Raw genomic sequence first — 18,976 nt, forward strand, 5'->3', positions numbered from 1 at the left:
CAGCCCATATTCAAAGAAACATCATTTATAAACCATTCTCGAAGTTTACACAGAAATGGCATATAAATTACAAGCATAAAAAGATGGATAATTTTCATACTCACAGGTAGATGGCAACACCTGTGACCAATAGTGGTATGGTAAAGTGGACTGAGACTTGTAGTCTAGTTCCGGTCTTCTTCAAATTTTGGTTTTATAAATTATTTATTTTCAGTTTTTTCCCTCTGCTCAGGCACTTAACGGCAAAACTTGCAAAACTGCCTTTCTGAAATCAAACCTCTTACAATTAGCAGATTGATCTCCAACCAATAAAATACGTTCTTCGGCGCTTTTCCAGAGGACTTTCTCGAAATGTCTTTGTTTCCCTTTTCAAGCATATCTTAAAAGCAAGTGAACTTAAGTTTCACTTTTTGACGCTTCTTGTAATTTCATATCTTAGATTAATAATTTCATATTTAGACCATTAAATTTCTCTTCGATTTCATTTCATTCAGCGTTTGTTTTACGCATGACCGGAGTGTTCCGAACTTGATTTCGGTTTAAATATTTGAGAATTATGTCTCCACTTTCATCAGCGCTACGCTTTAAACGCTTGATTATGGCAAAAGGCATTAGAACTATCTGCCTGTGACAAGAAGTGCCTTCTTAAAGGACTACCTCCAGGGAAATGAATGTATGTTTATGTTTCGCACGAGATCCAAAACTCGAAACTTTATGGGGCCATTAAAGTCATTCGCCAGAAATAGAACACAAGGCAAACGAATGGTGCTTTGTAGTTACAGCCACTTACCATTGTAAGAATAAGTGTTTTATGTGATTTATTTGAATTTCGGATTAGTTTTCTGCTAAACTGTTATTACAGTTACTCTGAGAACTCTGGCAGTCTGAAAAATTTTCAGAAGTCAATCAACAAATTTCGCATTAGTTACATAGCAGTTTTATGCCTGAAAGGATAGTATAATATAGCACAGAGTGAGAAGAGGAGGTATTTGTTTAAAATTTTGAAATCAGGAGTAAATTAGGATGTCATATTTCAAGGGTTTAGTGTTTTCTAGAAGTATTATCGAAGTTACATTAACAATCACGTATTTTTTCTATTGCGCGAATGCTGAACGTTTATGTGATACAATATGTGCTACGATTTCCTTCTGCCCTAGGGGTAAAAAAAAAAAAAAAAAAATAAGCCGAAACATTCTTAAGGGCAAGGAGAAAAGAAAATACTACTACTTCAGATTGTAAAGAGGGTGAATTTTATAAATAAGGGGAATTTCAAAGCTTAATTAAAAATTTCAGAGTAACAGCAGCATTTAGAAGTTATGTTCGGTTCCTCTCGATTCCACCTCCCTCCCGCCCCTTGTGGAAGGTACTACATAAAAAAAAATAAATAAATAAAAAAAAATATATATATATATATATTGATAAAATGCCTTCGGATATTTTTAGGAATATTTAACAGATGTTTGTACAGAAAAATACAGTATGCTTCTGTTTGTAGATTAAGCCAGTGGATGGCTGTCAGACTTTTTATCATTGAGGATTATATGTGTAAAGTTGCAGCTTATGGCAATCCAGATGGATGTGACTGCAGCGAAAAAAAATGGGGGAGAGTGATGTAGAGTAGGTTTGTAGAAGAAGGAAGCATGAAAAATGTGCCATGTCCTCGCACGAATTCGAGTTCCGGATCTCCAACTGCTAGCTGGACATGTTTATAATTACACTATGAAGCCAGTAAATAAGGAGAGAAAAAGTATATCACAAAGAAAAACCTTGTAATAAAGAAATAAGGACAAATTACTGCTTATAATTACCAGGAGTCAATTAAAAATTATCAATAAATTATTAATATAATAAAAGAAAAAAGAATAAAGAAAAAGATAAAGAAATATTCAACAGAACGATAACGATAAATAATTCGATTAATTATGAATTAATTAACGATATGAATACGAATTAATTAACGATAAATAAGTACGTAACAGAAAAGGAAAAGAAAACTTTTCGCGTTCTACCAAAAACTGTATCCCGATCCACACTTTGGCAACGATTGTATTAAGCAGTTTCTAATATTATATTAGTATAAATTATGAATCACTATCAACACGTATGTGATTTTCACTGATACATACTGTTATTTCAGTAGCTTTCCAGATATTTTTATTAATGCTAAGAAAATAGGAGGAAATTATTTTATCAATAGTATTTTATTTATAAAATAATAATGCATTAGTTTGATTTTGAACTATCGTGTAGTGCAAAAATGTCAGTTTTAAGCATTATTTATTATTTTTCTTGCTAGAATTAAAAAAATGCTTCAGAACTAAACGTTTCGCACATTTTTCAAAGTCTGGATATGAAAATAGAATTCAAGTAACAGCGAAAAATTTCTGCTGGAAGATGTAAGGGTGCTTTAAAATAGAAAAGCATATTACAGCTTGTCATTTCAGTATTTGCTTCTTCAATTTTGAGAATGCTTTATTTAAAACATTTTAACCATCGTTCTTACCACAGGATACATGTCTTTACCTTGCATAATATGACAAATATTTTTCTGCTTAACGGATCTCCATTATTTCACTTTGAACTTAAAATTGTGTGCTAGGATAAACTCTTAAAACTGGTTGATCAAAGGTGTTTCTAATTATTTTTGCATAGTATCAATCTGACCCACAACATTTTACTTAAAAAATCTGTATCAGTTGATGTAAAGTCCATTCTTAATTATCCGACTTTCAAGCTCTGGGCTTCTCTCCATTCTCTCTTTCAAAATTTTGCTAGAAGAATAAACTGTTGTGGAAGGTAATTGAATGATTCTATTGTTCAGCAAAGCTAACACAAAAAGATGCAGTATTGTTAGTTTAAGAATTCTTTCGCATTTTAATATATAATGATAAAACAGGGGGAATAAATTCAGCAAGTAAAAATAAGACAGTTTTATTTTCTTCACTGAAATGAAGGCGTATCCTATTTTAGATTAAGAACTGTTTTGCAAACAGATTTTAAGAGAAACATTCCGATCTGAAAATTAAGGAATTTTTTTTCATTCAGAAATACCGTAACGGAAAAGAAAACAACGATACGAAAGTTGATGAGGGAAAAAAAGTAAGGTAAGAAAGGGAGATTGGAAATCACTCTTCATTCGCGTAGTATGTTGCGGCTAGATGTTTGGGGGGGGGGGAAACAATTCTGCGAGAAGACTGGTCCTGACGTGTGGAGGAGTCCATTGCGAGGAAAGGAGGCGGATAAAATTAAGAACTCGTAGTCTTCAGTGACATGGAGAAGATGGCAGCCCAAGAAGTATGTGGGCAGTGCGAAAGTTTCTAGCTCTCAGGCAGCGAACGAACAAGGGGGATCCTAATCCAAACATGAACAACGATCGAGGTGACAGGACTCTGGATCTGCGCGAAATGACTGAACTGCCGCGTCCTACTGAATGCGATCAACCGGACAAACGTTTGTTGGAAAGAGAGGTAAGGAACCCAGTCTCGACGCCTGCATGACGGCGGTCAAAAGTCTTAGCGTCTTTATTAAAAAAAAAAAAAAAAAAGGTACATACAGTTGTTATGCATCAAGTTTTATAAAGCGCCTTTGCGGGACGAAGAAATGTTTGCGTAATTTTAATGTAATTGTATGAGGATATTTTCGGGCTTTGTGCGGTTATCCGTGCTCTATGTATTCCAAGACATAAGGATAAAAAATTTCATAATTTATTTTTTTAACATATTTTATGAAATGCTTTATAAGTTAGCGCATGAATTTTTAACAAAAATAAGGTCACAGTTTCCAAAGTAATCTTTATTTGCATAACTTGCATTTTATTTTTTGCATTATTTAATATATTTTATTTATTTATTTACTTAATTACTTTTCTTCTAGTGAAAATAAAAATGTTATTTATAGTTATATGAGTACGGTCATCTAAACAATATGAATGGAATTTTAAATGTTTTTTCAGCTATCAAGTAAAATAAATATATAAATTATTGAATATTTCTCTTTGGATGATACAAACCTTGCGACAGTGTTAGTACTTTTACTACTGCTACTTAGAAGTGAATTGTTTTAACCAACAACGTAGGTACTACAAAAATGCAGATATCTAACTTTGCTAATTCGATAGAAGCAAAGTTTTCAGACTTACCGTTAAATGTTAATCATTGTTAAAAGTATTAAGAAAACGTTTAATGCTAGAGAAACTGCTAAGATTTTACTCTACAGTAGAGTTTTGCAATGAGTTTATGCAAGCAAAGGGATTGTATGAAAAAATAATTTAATTTATAAATGAATGAAGAGAAAGGACAGCAAAGAACATTTTAATTAATCTAGAATAATAAGAAAACTTACCAATGGATTGAAACCACAAGTTGTTCCAAATTGACAAAAAATGAATAAATAAATAAGTGGAATTTTATAATCAAACGTTTTGAAAGAATCTCGAGATAAACTATATGTGCGAAATAATCTTACAAACATGTTAACTTAAAAAGCTTGTCTGATTAAAAAAGAAGTAATTATTAATTCAGTAATATATAAAGACATTCTTGAAAGTTATTAATCTGCTCAAAAATGTTTAAAATCGCTTTCAGAATTTACTATTTAAGTATCTTTTACTCTCACATTCCGAATTTTGCTTTTCCCCCGGATTGTAATTTTTTTCCCTTCAATATATTTTTATACTACTCTTAATTTATGAGTATAATAATTTATGAGTACTTATTCTGAAATAATTACACTGTTGCAAAAATGCTTTTCTTTTATTTAAATTTTATTCCAAGCTCACAGCCAATGTCATGTCAAATTCGTATTTTTAAGAACATTATCAAGTAAAATTTATGTGTACTTTTAGAAGGAGACTACGAATGGAAACAATTCCGTCGAAGCTACCCTTAATTTCAAAATTCAATTGCCTTCTCAAATAGTCTTGATTTAGCTGTAGACCACTGGCCTCCACATGTGTTATAAAGAACAGCTGGGTGAAAACGGTGAATGAAAATATATCTAAAATAAAGCTCGATGCATTAACAAATGGTACAGGAAATTAACTCGGATGATTTTATATGTACTAAAAAAGTTGTAGTCAAAATTGGATACGGCAATTTTTTTTTCCTCTTAAAAGCGTCTAAAACATTAAGTAAGTTCCATTTCCAAACTTTCTATGCACCTGGATCACATATTGCTTCAATTATTATTAAAAATGGTTGTTATGCAGTTCGTCCTAGCTCTTAAGCAGAATGAAATGGTTAAAGAACTATTCAGACTTTAAAATAAAAATTCAAAATTTTTCATAAAATACTTTACAAGAAATGAAAATTACCATCTAGTACTATAAAATATTCTTAGTCTACATTTTTAGGTATGGATTTAAAAAACAAAGACTTTTGCATTAAAATGTTCTTTACAATGTGTTATGTCATTCAGTGTACTCTTGATTATTGGCAATTAGCAAAAGCTAATTTGAGGAGCTCCAGCAGTGAACGGTATGCTATCTACATATAACCTTCTTGAATAGTTTAATTTTACTTAAGCAGTGCAAGAAGTTGAAATCACAAACCAAAGGGGGGGGGGAAGTAGCATGATCTCTTACATAATAACAGAAATTGAAGTCGTGTAAAATGTGCCGTTAAACTATGAGGTAATAATTCCTAATAATAAATTTCTTCGAGAGTTTAAAAGCCGACTGAACTCCCAGCCTGACTGAGATCATTAATTTAATTTAATGAGATAATGAGATTATTAATTTACTTAAAATTTTTCTGTAAGTTTTGTAAGCACTAGTAAAGTAATATAATTTTAATCACAGGAAGATGTTCACACAGGCAATCATTTTACGCTCGTGTACCCCCCCCACCCACCCACACACACGAGAGCGCCACTTCTTACTTCTTTGAAAGAAATCGCAATTTGCTCCTTTTTCAGCTAATCAATTGTCAAGGTTTGTATAAACTGTTTCAGTCAGAGTCAAAATTGTCAGTGTGACAAAACATCATAATTTATCTAAATTTGGTAACTTTGTTGAAGTGAGAAATGATTAGTTGCCCCATATGTTAAATTGGGTTACTTTTTTTTTCGAAACTACTGCATTTTTTTATGGAAATTTGAGGTTCCAGACATCTTTTCTTTTCGTCCAAAAGGGTACATTTTAGCAGCACTTTTTTCCGATTAGAATTTCCCGTATAAATCTAGTTATTAGTTTCATAATTATTCGGTGTTCTATAGTATTGCTTTTTGGTTTTGAAAACAAAAGGCAAATAAATCAAAATAATATGAGAGCTCGTGGTAAGCATGCAAATTATTGCAAACACAGGAAGTCGGTCAGTATTCTATCATGGTTCTTTTCTCTGTGAAACATGAAAATATTTTAAACTGTTACTCAGTGATATTTTGTTTAACAAATTGCAATTATTTTCTAAAAAATGCATTCAAAAAGTGATTACTTTGGGGCTAGATATAAGGCATGAACAAGAACTTGAATTCATCAAAGCAATTGTTATTTATTTTGCTGCTTAGTAAACAATATTTCCAAAAGCGGGATTTTTTTTTCTTTTTCTTATAAATAAAAGCTTGTTAGTTCCGTTTTTTTTTCTCCCCATAGCCAATAACTTTCTTGAAAGAAAATCACTCTTTGTCACAAAAGGCAGGTGCAAAATGCGCATTTAATGTAAATAATCTTGAAATATGATGCAAAGCCAAGACCGGAAACTTCGATTGATTGGTTAATTAATTATGGCGAATCATTCCATACCTCATGAGGATCATGCCATACCTCATTCCATACCTCATGATATCTACCTCATGAGGAAAAATGATTTCCTGTAGGAAGCTGCTTTATGTTTATTTTATAGAGAAAAAAATCCGCAGTAATTCCAGCTTCTATAAACTGAACGGACTTTACTTATTTACTTAAACTGAACAGACATTTTGTGCGTATATCACAAGTATCCCTTTTGAATTTAATCATTTTTGAAATCACAAAATTACTGTAATTAGTTTTCTAACTTCGCCCAAATGTGTAGAAGTTTAATGAGAAGATAGAGGCTTTACAAAAATGGAAAACATTGCAGAAAAGATATTTAATATCTCCTATTCCTTTAACGCTATAATAATTTTTCTTGTTCACTATTTTTAACTAATGTTATTGTTTGTAAATATTCACCCGAAATGTTTCCATAACTTATAAGAGCTCTTGGAAAAGCACAAGGATAATGCGTTAAGTTTTACTAATAGCGGAATATATTTTCAAATGAACAAAATTTCAAATTTTTAAAGATTATTCCGCTCATATGCTGTGAATCAAAGAAGAAGATTATACTTTTTATATTAATTGAGAAATTTACGTATAAACTGGCTATGACTTAACAAAATTATTTAGCAAATGTACGTTAATGGACTGTTGTTTCTACGAATTATGAAGCTGAATTGAAATACTAAAGTTACTATTTTAATGCCATTTCCAGTTACGAACTTCAGTTTTAAGATTTTTTTCTTTCTAGTTCCTACGAGTTCATAAAACTGAAAGTGCATTATGGTATATTTCCGTATGTTTGTAACTTTATTGTACATTGAAATAGCTAAATATTGGCGAACTGAATGTTAAATATGCCCAAGAAATTGAGCTCTGTCACCTGACAAAATTTAATTTAAGTTTTTGCCTCCTACTTTATACATTCATCTTTTTATGAAGCAATATAGAAGATGTTTTTTTGCGAATTAAAAATATCATTTTGTTGCAAAATGTATTAAATTAATTTCAAAGAGAAAAAAGTAATCTATTATTGACATTTTATTTTGTTTTAATGTAATAAATCTTTAACACGGATAGCATACACAAACACATTGGTCGCACATTTTATGCGTCAGAACTTTAAGCATATTCTCTTGTCTCTGATTAATATTCTTGTTGAATGAGGCGTCTTATATTAGTAAAACGGAGAAATTCATAGTGCAAGCAGATTATCATCTAGAAAAATTCTAAGAAAATGTTGCGGTCATTAAAAATGAGGCAAAAATAATAAAAACATTGAAACATATTCAGTGACCTTATATGGGACAACAGGAAATCAGATGCCATGTGTAATGTCAATAAAACGTTTTTAGCTTTCTCATTATTTTTACTTTAAAGCCTACAGCAAATACGCTATTAATAGAAAAAGTATGAATTTTCTTGGTTTGTGCCCTGAACCTTTCGAGGGATGTCGCAATATATTATATAACTGCAAATAGCTCTAAAATTCAGAGTAACATGTAAGTGTTAAGTGCTTACACTAAAGTTTTTAAAGCACAAATTCATTCAGCTTGATTCTGTTTACATGACTATGGCAAGGTACTCTAAGGTTATTTGCCTAAGAGGAATGATGCTTTCGTGGAGGCCTTTTGAAGGAAAATTGGCTCGTATGCACGTTATAGTGCATGAGGAAAACCACAAAACGCCCATGCAGCCAGCCCATTCGCCTGGAATCGAACCTAAGTCGAGCTACCAGTGTTCACTGATTACATTCAACTTGAGGTAAATTAACAAAATGTATATCATCATTTGTTTCATCAGACATTTATCATCAGACATGATATCTCAACTCTTTTATGAAAGATGTGGAGAACAAATTGGCAAATTTTGAAATATGAATAACGCAGTGAAAAACTATATTTAATAAGAATGCACAGCATGGTCCTGTTTTCTGACAAGAGTCGCATAATGTCTAACTTTTCTGAGTGTCTTCCATTTCAGTGCAAGCTAATCTATATAGCCTTTCTGGATGTCTTCTGTTTCAGCGCAAGATTTTTTCAGGTAATCTGTGGTTCGAATGCCGTCTTGTTTTCTGACTGCATTATGTCCAGCCTTTCTAGGTGTCTTCTGTTTTTTTTTTTTTTTTAATCTACCACGCTTATGCTTACGAAAATCCATCCATCTCATGAAATTTGTTATTTGGGCTGTATACGCTTTAAATTTCAAAGTATGTGCTGCGATCGTATTAAATCACATCCATTTGACTTTCAGCCATCATAACTGATATTCGTCAGTAGTATTCTAACTGTGGTACTGTAAGGAATTATCAGATTCCTCATGTGACTGCTCCTGTGGTGTAAGTGGTTAGCACATCTAGCTGTACCTGTCCAAAAGCGTAACTGATTGCTCACTTTTCAGGACTCTAAGAAACTTAATAGTTTTTACAGTGCTCACCTTCCCAAATTTGAAAACATGATGAACTCGTCACCACTTGGATTGGACCTCGTGGCTCTCACCAGTCGTCCTCATCGTATTTCACCGTAGACACTGATGTAATATAAGCGCTCAGCATATCCTGCTGGCATTTAGATAATCCGTGGTTCGAATGCCGACTAGGTTATTGCTGATTTCTGACTTTTCCTGCTCCGAAAATTATCTACACTGCAAAGGATTCTCTCATTGACATAAAACTTCTACCTGCATTATGAGTACAAAGAAAATCACTTTCGTTTTTCGTTCTTGTAGACTTATCAGGTTAATAAACATATTCCGCTCTCTAATCCAGTCAAGCTTAAGTCTGTATTTTCAGAAGCGTTACTATGTCCTGGAGTTTTAGTCCTGGAGGTTTATAGTGTATTACTCCCAGTTTCATCTTTGTGATCTGTTCTAATTTAAACATGGAAATAATTTACATTTTCTATTTTGCTTTCCGAACAAAGATTCGCCCACCAGCGGCCGAGTGGTAAAGTCGCTGAACTCTGGTAGTTCGGGCTGAGGTTTGAATCCCGCGAACGGGTTGGCTGCATGGGCGTTTTCGTGGTTTTCCCCACGTGTAACGTGTATACGAGCCCGTTTTCCTTAGAATGTCCTCCACGAAGTCATCCCTCCCCTTAGGCAGATAGTCCTGGAGGCTTTGTCGTAATCATATAAACCAAACCAAATCTTTCCACAAGATGCAGAGTATACTGCACATGCTTTGAAATGCTTTAGCAATTTTCTTCAGGTTTTTCATACACGATGCTGTTTCTGGGAACCTTGGTCTCTTTGTTTTGAGTATCTAACTTATGGATAGAAATATTATTATCTTTTGCAGCACTGAAAATAAATTATTCTATGTTGTATTCATCCTCATCGATTCTCTTCTATACAGAGAGTGCTTGTCGGTATCGTGAGTGCATTTCAGATCTTATATGCTTCCTTACCTTGGGATTTGAAATGCTACATGAACTCAATATGAAAACATGGTAATTAGTGCCTTTCACTCTGAGCTCTTCACTTAGTTTATTCAAGATATTAATTCCAAGCCATTCAAGATAATTTTACCTGAAATCGGTCCATTTCCTGAACGAACGGGTTTGTTTATTTATTGCAATTTTGGGGGTAGGGGAGGAGAGAGAAGTATTCTGCATCTAAATTTACTGCTGATATTTTTAAACGAAATTTATGAATTTGTAATTTGAAGCACTGAATGTTTTTTACTTCTACATACAGTATTACCTCAATTTTCCTGAAAAATGGTATTATGCAGTTTTACTTTGAATCCTCATTATATAAACATTAGGCTGGGAAGGAAAAAATGTTTTAGTTAAAATAAATGTAAGCCAAGTGTAATAAAAATAAATTTATAATATAAAATAAATAATTAGATTTCTAACGAAAGTATCGACATCGAACTAAAAAAAAAAAAAAAAAAAAAAAAAAAAAAAACTTTAAAACTACAAAATAATTAAGACACAATAACACGCCGAATAAATACTGATTCAGAAGTCAAACAACAAAAATCAGCGTTAATTCACAAAATTTTCACAGGACTAGTTTCGATGGTTTTACCGAACCATCATCTTCAGCTGCAAAACCGCAAATGCATTTGCGGTTTTGCAGCTGAAGATGATGGCTCGGTAAAACCATCGAAACTAGTCCTGTGAAAATTTTGTGAATTAACGCTGATTTTTGTTGTTTGACTTCTGAATCAACTACAAAATACTTTTTGGAGTCAGTTTGTTGGGCAAAATGATTATAATTTGTAAAATATTATGAAAGCGTTAATAACAGCGTATTTAAAGACTTTTTAAACGCTTCTTTCATGGGAAACTAATACTCCGCCCAGCTTTGAAATCAAAAACAATTTACAAAAATGTACTAAAGTCAAGCTTGAATTTTAAAGCTGTTTTTCAACTTTAAAGATTCTTTGAAATAAAGCGTAAAGAAACATAGACGATGATCAAATTATTTTGACGAGGTTTGCAACTTTTGTTTCATCGAATGCCTTTCGCGTCCTCTCACCTATGTTTTTGAAGGTTTAGTAATATTTCGAATAATCTTTTCTATAGTTTTTTAGCGTTCTTGAGGCAGAAGTTAGCCACTATTAAATATTAGTCCATGCCTTAAGGGAAAAGTTATCAAGACGTAAAATAAATGAAGATAGTTATCAAAGGGAATGGAGGTTGAATACCTACTGATAAAACCAAAGATATTTTCTTGTTTAAATTAAATATAATTATTGCAGTTATAACGTAAAATTCTGAACACGTGCATTTCATTTCAAAAACTTCCTTAAGTAAGTTAGTAATGTAAATTATCGGGACACCAACAGGAAAAACATTTCCTTAATTTTATAAACAATGGGTATAAATTTAAGCACTTTTGAGTCCTTGACTGTGTACTTTCTTCCTGTATAATAAACAACCGAAATAAGGACATTTAATCATTTGTTGCAATAAATGTCTTACATGGCTGTAAACTTCTCCTCTCTTAAGTGCTAAAAAGCTTCGGAACAGATTCATTTTTTTTTCCATTAGCGAAACCCAAGAGACTCTGCATGAGCATTGTACTGTGGAAAGTGCAAAGAGAGACACAAAAATACTATAATCAAATTATTATAGTATTTTTGTGTCTTATTATAGCACAGATTTTATAGCGCCTTTTAAAAATTCATAAAAAAAGATAGTGCCTGCGTTATCAAATAAAAAACGTTTTGGGTTCATTTGTCTCATATAGCGCAAAAGAAGTCTGTAAATCTGCAAATGAGTAAATCTGTAACTGAGAAAGAGAAGCTAATACAGAGTGGTCACAGTTTCTTGATGTACTGCGGAAGCTCAGTCAAAGTTATTATCATTAAAGAATAGTGAGAGGGAAGTTAAGGAGAAAAACTACTCCAAAACGTTTTTTCATAGCATCGTTCTTTAAAAAAAAAAGACGCCCAAATTCCTCTCATTCCTTCTTAAAACAATGCGTATTTTTCGAAAATAACATCACATAGTGTTCCACTCTCATTACTACAAGGCGTGACGATTTTACGCCTTCCAGAGGTGAAAGTGGACAATACTCTTTCTTACCTTCCAAACCTCAGAATAGACAGTACGCTTACGCTAAAAAAATGTAAAAATTTCTGTGATAAAAAATGTAAAATAACGAAACTTGTTTAGTCATTTACTTCGCATTTAGCTTTCTCTGAAACTGAAGGAATGAGAATTTTCTCATTAAGTATTCATCGTACCACATCAAACAGTAAATTATTTGTCCATTCTACTAATGTTTAAGATTTCTACGAGAAATTTCATCTGTGTTTATATTTGTGAAACCTTCAGAGTTAACCGAACTTTATTGAATCAAGGTTTATATTTGTAATAACGTGAACAATAAAGAAAACTAAGTTTTCATCGTAATGATAATTAATCTCGGAATTTCTGTAACGGGCTGTGAAATGCATCAGTATTATACCACTAATAAATAAAAGCTTTCATAAATAAGATTAAATCGATAGAAAATCAAATTTTAGTTAAAAGCTATATTATAACACAAACCATTAATATTTTAACTTAATAGACCAAATTTAATTTTTTACAAGTTAAAACTAATTTATATTTTTTTATCTCAAAAACGTAAGAAGAAATTAGTAGAATGAGTCCTTGAATCTTTCACTCAAATGCATATTATGATATTATATTATTCGATTTTATGTAGTTGCATATTAATTATTAGTTAAATTCACTGCATAAATGCTAATAAACTGAGTAATAGAAAATTTTGCCTAGAGCATGGTTTAGCTGATAAAGTAATTGTGTTTCAGTAAATAGATTAAATTCTTAATTTATTTCATAACAAATGAATATTTTTAATGGTCTTTTCAAGAAAGTTAAGCTCAGCTATCACAATTAAGTATCGCTGAACATAGCAGCTATTAGATGGAGTATGCAACTCGTATAGACTTTATTATAATAACTTTAATAACACTAATCTGTGTTTAAAATTCATCGTGAGATTTAAATGAGGAAGGAATTGAACGACCACAGCCGTAAAGGCACAAATTAAGCAAATCTTTTAACTTAGGTGTTCCCACCGGGGTCGGTATTCAGCCACTTGATGTCGATGAAATTTTAAACGTGATCGATTGGTGGTTGATAGCCGAATACGCACAGGCAACTGACCGGCATAATGAAGATGCCATTGATTGCAAAAGAATTATTAAAAATAGATAATTTATTATTTATTCATATAAAGCTATATTATATAGTAAGGAAGAAATAATATAAAATAGGCGTAAGGTACTCAAAAATTTATTAATGCATTTTACAAACAAATAATGCTTTCTTTTTTTAAATATATACATTTGTTATGGTAAAAGTGTAATATAAAAAATTGAAAGCCAAGCTAAGTGTCGGTGTAGTAGGTATTTATAATTGGCAGATCATCTGAATTCAGTCCTTTAACACATCATGTGAATTCATTTTCTTCATACGAATAGTTTATAACGTTAGCTCATTTTATGTATATTTATTTTTTTTCTTTTACTTATAGTCATCTGTTATAAATCTGTAGGGTTCTGCTGTGTCTAGAAGTTTATCCTGCAGACCATATTAGACTCGGAGGACTGACAAACTGTATTAGACTGGGAAGCAAATTATTGCTTTAGTATGAGGAAAATAACTAAATCGTAAGCGGGGTAAAATAAACATTTTGTTTACCTCTAAAATGAACAGAAAGCACTACGTGCTCTACAGATGAACCTCCGCTACTTGCGGTATTTAACATAACATAAGGTGAAGTTAATTTCATTGTAGGTAACGTAGTCTGAGACTACACACAAAATATATTACTTTAGCTGGCTCAAGAAAAATATCGGCGCATATACATTGGTTAGCCAGATACTAAAGCCGGAATAACCCTACCATAGCTGGCGATAGTATGTAACTGTAATGCAAGGCTGCCAAAAGCTCTAAAATATTACAAACCCTCGGCTTTATGTAAACAGAAACTGACTTGCATTCTGGTGAGGACTACGGAAAGAAGGAGTTAATGTTCAAATCATAATAATTAGTTAACTAACATAAAATCATGTAAATCTTATATGCATGATCTTGTAAAAAAAAAGGGGGACAAATCGTGACGAGAGGCCTTCGTTTGCGTTTATAAGTACTGATTCTAGATAATGTTTTCGTATCTAGGTTTAATAATTAATACTCGATTAAATTTAGGTTAATTTATTTTCGTACATAGGGATATCATTTAAGTGGTTCAGTTCCAGTACAGGTTAAAAAAAAAGTTGATGTTTAGCCTTATCTTAAATTTCACTGTTTCACAGGTTATTAATAGTATATCTATTTAAACCCGCAATTTGGATTTTAGATGCATAGATAAAATGTTATGTACTTTAATTGTTAGTGAAATAAAGAAATTTTCCTGAAAACTGTTTCAAAATGGGCATTTGAGAAAAACGTCGCAGAAAATCATTCCTTAATGGTGTATAAAGAACGTGTTGCTTAAAACTTTATGCGCTAAATGCCCTTAAACTAAATTCGCACACCGATAATTCATCTTCTAAATTTAATTTCAAGTATCTTGCCATAAATATTTAGTGCACCGAAACATAAACCGAAAGCTTCACAGCCGAAAAAACTAAATCCTTTTAAATGCGGCATTTAATTTGCAGATTTTTAATTATATAATTATTATTGAGATTCTACTATAATTTAACCGGTTCTAAGGAATTCTGTAAAAGAAAACATATATTCTTAAGCTTTTCATCAAAAGACAGTAAGCCCTGTTCATTTATTAATTAGATCCGTCGTCAGCAACCATTTTTGGCAGCGGGTCAAAATCAACCAAAATGTGTGTATTAAGAAGACGTTTCGGGTGAGTGGTACTTTTACTTTAAAGCAGCCTTTTTTGGTGAATAACAAGACGAATTTCATTGAGAAAGTAATTACAATATGCTTTAAACCAGCGGTTTTCAACCTTTTGACTAACGCGTATCATCTAAACAAAAATTGAAAACATTTAGTACCACCACTACAAAGTACTACTGCCACCACCACTCTTGAACAAAGCTTCAGATCGCATAAATTTACGAGTGTTAGAGAAAAAACTCAATCAGGATGTTGGGGTTTTAATTTTTGAATTTAATAGTTAAGAATACTTTGCTTCTTTGCGTACCACCTATTTTTTCTCTTATGTACCACTAGTGGTACGCGTACCGCCGGTTAAGAACTCCTGCTTTAAACTAAGCATAAAGATTTAAATTATAATACTAATTGTTATAAAAAAACAAACATAACCGAATGAACTTTATCTTCGATATTAAAGGCTCCCATGATGCTGAACTTGTGTCGTCAATTCAGTCAAGTTTAGCTTATAGTTAGTCGTTTTAGGACGAATACAAGTATCAGAACTTTCGGTACTTAAGCTACTCCTGTTCTTACTTAAAATAAATTTCACGTGGGAAAATATTTGCTCGCATTTGTATGTTGAACCGAATGCGGACAAAATGACAAAGCGAATTTTTTGGAACTACGGATTACGAATCGCTGCCAGTGTATCGATTTCTCCTTGAAATTATGTTACAATTTTTAAAAATGCATATTCGTTACTGCAACTTTAATATAATGAAACGAAACTATAATGAAACGAAAATGTTATTATTTATTAAGTGTTCAAGTCAATTTATGTTTTGTAATTTAATTTTATGTAATATACTTTATTTTCGGAATTTAAGTGGTCCACTTGAAATTATGAAATGGGTCACTCGTTGACCCGCGGGGTTGCCGAGGTTTGGATTAGATTTTTGAATCTTCATAAAAGTTAACAGATTTCAGATTATTAAAACGTCTGCTGATATATACATTAATCCGAGAAACACTTTGGGGTTAAAACTTATGACTTAAATTCAGTTTTGAGTTTGAAACTGACCGTGGGTTAATACATGCCGATTTATTAGTTAATTCACACAAAGCGCGAGAGTGCTATCTGCCTAAGAAAAGGGTCGCCTTCGTGGTGGATTTTCTAAGGCAAGTGGTCTCATTTTTACATTGAGCATAAGAAAAAACACGAAATCTTCCTACAGCCAGCCAGTTCATCAGAATTTGAATTTGGGTCAACTATGTAGTGTAGAAGGTTCAGAAACTTTTGTTATCTGGCATGAAAATTTTTTCCGAGGGCTTTGAATTATACAGCCTTTTTTTGCTTTGCCACTTAAAAGCATAGCTATGATTAAAACTACAAAAATTAGTCACAAAACGTTTTTTTACCTTAAAACGTTTATAGAAGGAGCTCAAAAAGCTAGGAAATATTGCAATACTAAATAAAGTTGACGAGCAAAGTTAATTCTTTAACTTCTAAAGAATAAAATTATTATTATCTCGGATTAAAATTATTCTAAAACAATCATTGAATGTTTGCATTCGGCTTTCAGTTAAGGGGTACGTTACTGCATTTCATACTGTATCTAGTTATTGTACCTGGAGCCAATGTCGAAGGATATGAAGGAAGAAAGGAAGTATTAGTTATATAATTTCAAATCTTAAAATTTAAATCTTTTTTGACAATACGAAATCATTCACTTAAATTCAGTTGAAACTATCGAAATTCATTTGATTTGTTAAATCCTATTGAACGGCCTTCATAATTTTTATTTCTATCGAAAGTATAATATTGATCGTATCAATAAGTAATGCTGTAAACGTGAAATAAGAATAAAATAACATTTCTTTTGAAGGAAACAACAATCGGGTACTTAAAAGCAGCCACATTATACGTGGCGAGATATTCGCAATAGCTAAAGGACACGCACGTCGCAGAGTTGGTAAAAAATAAAATTTCCTCTTTCCTTAAGGATTTCTCTCCCAATTATGCCTTGCTATTATTGCTTGTTTAGGTAAGAACAAATATTGTACTCTAAGATCATAAACAAATGATCTTAAAATTTTCCGTTTAGTGGCTTAAACAATTATGTGTAGGGAAATGCATAGAAGCACACATATTTTTTAAGACGGAAGTAGTTGAAGAAAACAATGAAATTGCTTAGCTAAAATCCTTGAAAATTCCATATTGGGCATGATCTTACTTTAATGGGTGTTAACTGAGTATTTTATCTGAAAATGAGCGATAGAGCTCATTTTATTTTACTGAAAAGTATACAATGCTTATATCTATGTGTAGTGCTTCGTCGAACTTGAAGATAATTTTTTCTCATATTTGGTCATCTGATATATGCATTTGAAAGACCTTGCATGTTGAAACAGGGGGAAATGGAAACCAGAGATCTCTGACTAAGATCTCTTCGCCTTGGGGATCAATAATAACAATAAAATAAATAAATAACTAAAAAAAAAAAAAACTGAAAGGTTTCAGATTTTAAATGAAGTCTAAAGGGGCATTTTTTTAACGTTTTGTGAGTCACCTTTATTTATTAAATATCATGTTTGCACTTAAACAATAAAATTCAGTTCAATAGCAAAGTCGCAAAATAATTTTAAAATGACCATATCTTTAGAATTTCCGATACACAGTTCCGCGCGCTGGAGATAAAAAGGTTTTTTTCACCCGCAGACTGTTGCCATTGCTCGCTTTTAAATCGTTGAGTTTGTTACTCAAAAATTCGTTAAAGCTTTACAAAATATGAAATCGATAATAAAACAAATTCCAAATTTCAAATTTGGTCTTCCACACGCCCATATTCGTAGGAGGATTACATTATTCAAAATTCGATGGCTCTATGTACCGTTATTTTATCGCAATGCGATAAATAGACATACATTTATAAAGATTTTTCATAATTTAATTTCTTGAAATATAATGCAGGGCTCTAACATTTGGTGGCAACTGTTTGAAAAGTGAAATGGACATTTATAGTGATTCAAATGCAAAATCGCAAAACGAAAACAATAGTCCTTCAGGGACAAAGCCCTTTTGAACTAATGATAAAATAAACAGACTGTAACTAAATGTTTGACTTCTGGTATTCTTCTGGTATATTCAAGTGAACGAAAAAGCAATAAGATATAAGCCTTATTTACAGCCTCAAATGTGGATCATTTTTCGTTTCAACCTTTATTCAAATAATCATTGTGCGATTTTTTTTCTTAAAATTCTAACTCAAGTAATGATGGAGGGAAACTATGATTTGGGCTTAGTTTGAAACTCTGCTTCTATTATGTCTAATATATCATTAATTCTGATTAAACAATACATATTTTAAATACAATAAAGTATTAAAAATACTGAAATTTTCCTTGCTTTGAGCTATCAAGTTATTTTTAACTTGACTTGCACTTTTAAAAGCGAGCATATTACAGTATAGAATTGAAATATTCTACGTTTTGTGTTTAAAACTTCTGAGCGTAACAGTTACACATAAATGTCTTAAATTTATGAATATTTCTTTAAATTTCCCTGCAGCTTTATCCAATATTATTAAACATAATTTTTTTTTTAAAAAAAAGATGGAATGGAATGAAGTATTTGCCACTTAATTCTTGTGATTGATTCCCAGTATTGTTACAAGCAGGGTCTGAATTTTGATAATCTAAAAATTAACTGAAAATGCCCTTAAAAACGTCCAAAAATGCATTTAAAATGAAAAAAATGTCCTTAGAAAATTAAAAAAAAGTCTCCCTCCCCCAAGGAAAATATAATAGAAGAAATGACACAATTGACAAATGGATTAAAACCCAAACAATTACACATGTCTGGCACTTGAATTTTATTTTTCTCTCAAACGCAAACCGCTTTTGCGTTCATAGCATTCCTAATCCGATAGTCGCT

General features: G+C 31.8%; 1 protein-coding gene across 1 annotated transcript in view; it reads left to right on the forward strand.

The window, feature by feature from the left end:
- The first annotated feature begins 3,206 nt into the window (after window positions 1–3,206).
- The window catches only part of LOC118182674 (ninjurin-2-like), a 39,095-nt gene continuing 23,325 nt past the window's right edge, over window positions 3,207–18,976 (forward strand). The window contains exon 1 of the mRNA XM_035352064.2: window positions 3,207–3,467. Within this exon, the coding sequence (XP_035207955.1) occupies window positions 3,297–3,467 (171 nt within the window). The 5' untranslated portion in view covers window positions 3,207–3,296. The remainder of the gene's footprint in view (window positions 3,468–18,976) is intronic.

This window comes from Stegodyphus dumicola, chromosome X1, assembly GCF_044657685.1.
Source record: "Stegodyphus dumicola isolate Sdum_Otavi_A_Nest chromosome X1, ASM4465768v1".
NCBI lineage: Eukaryota > Metazoa > Arthropoda > Arachnida > Araneae > Eresidae > Stegodyphus > Stegodyphus dumicola.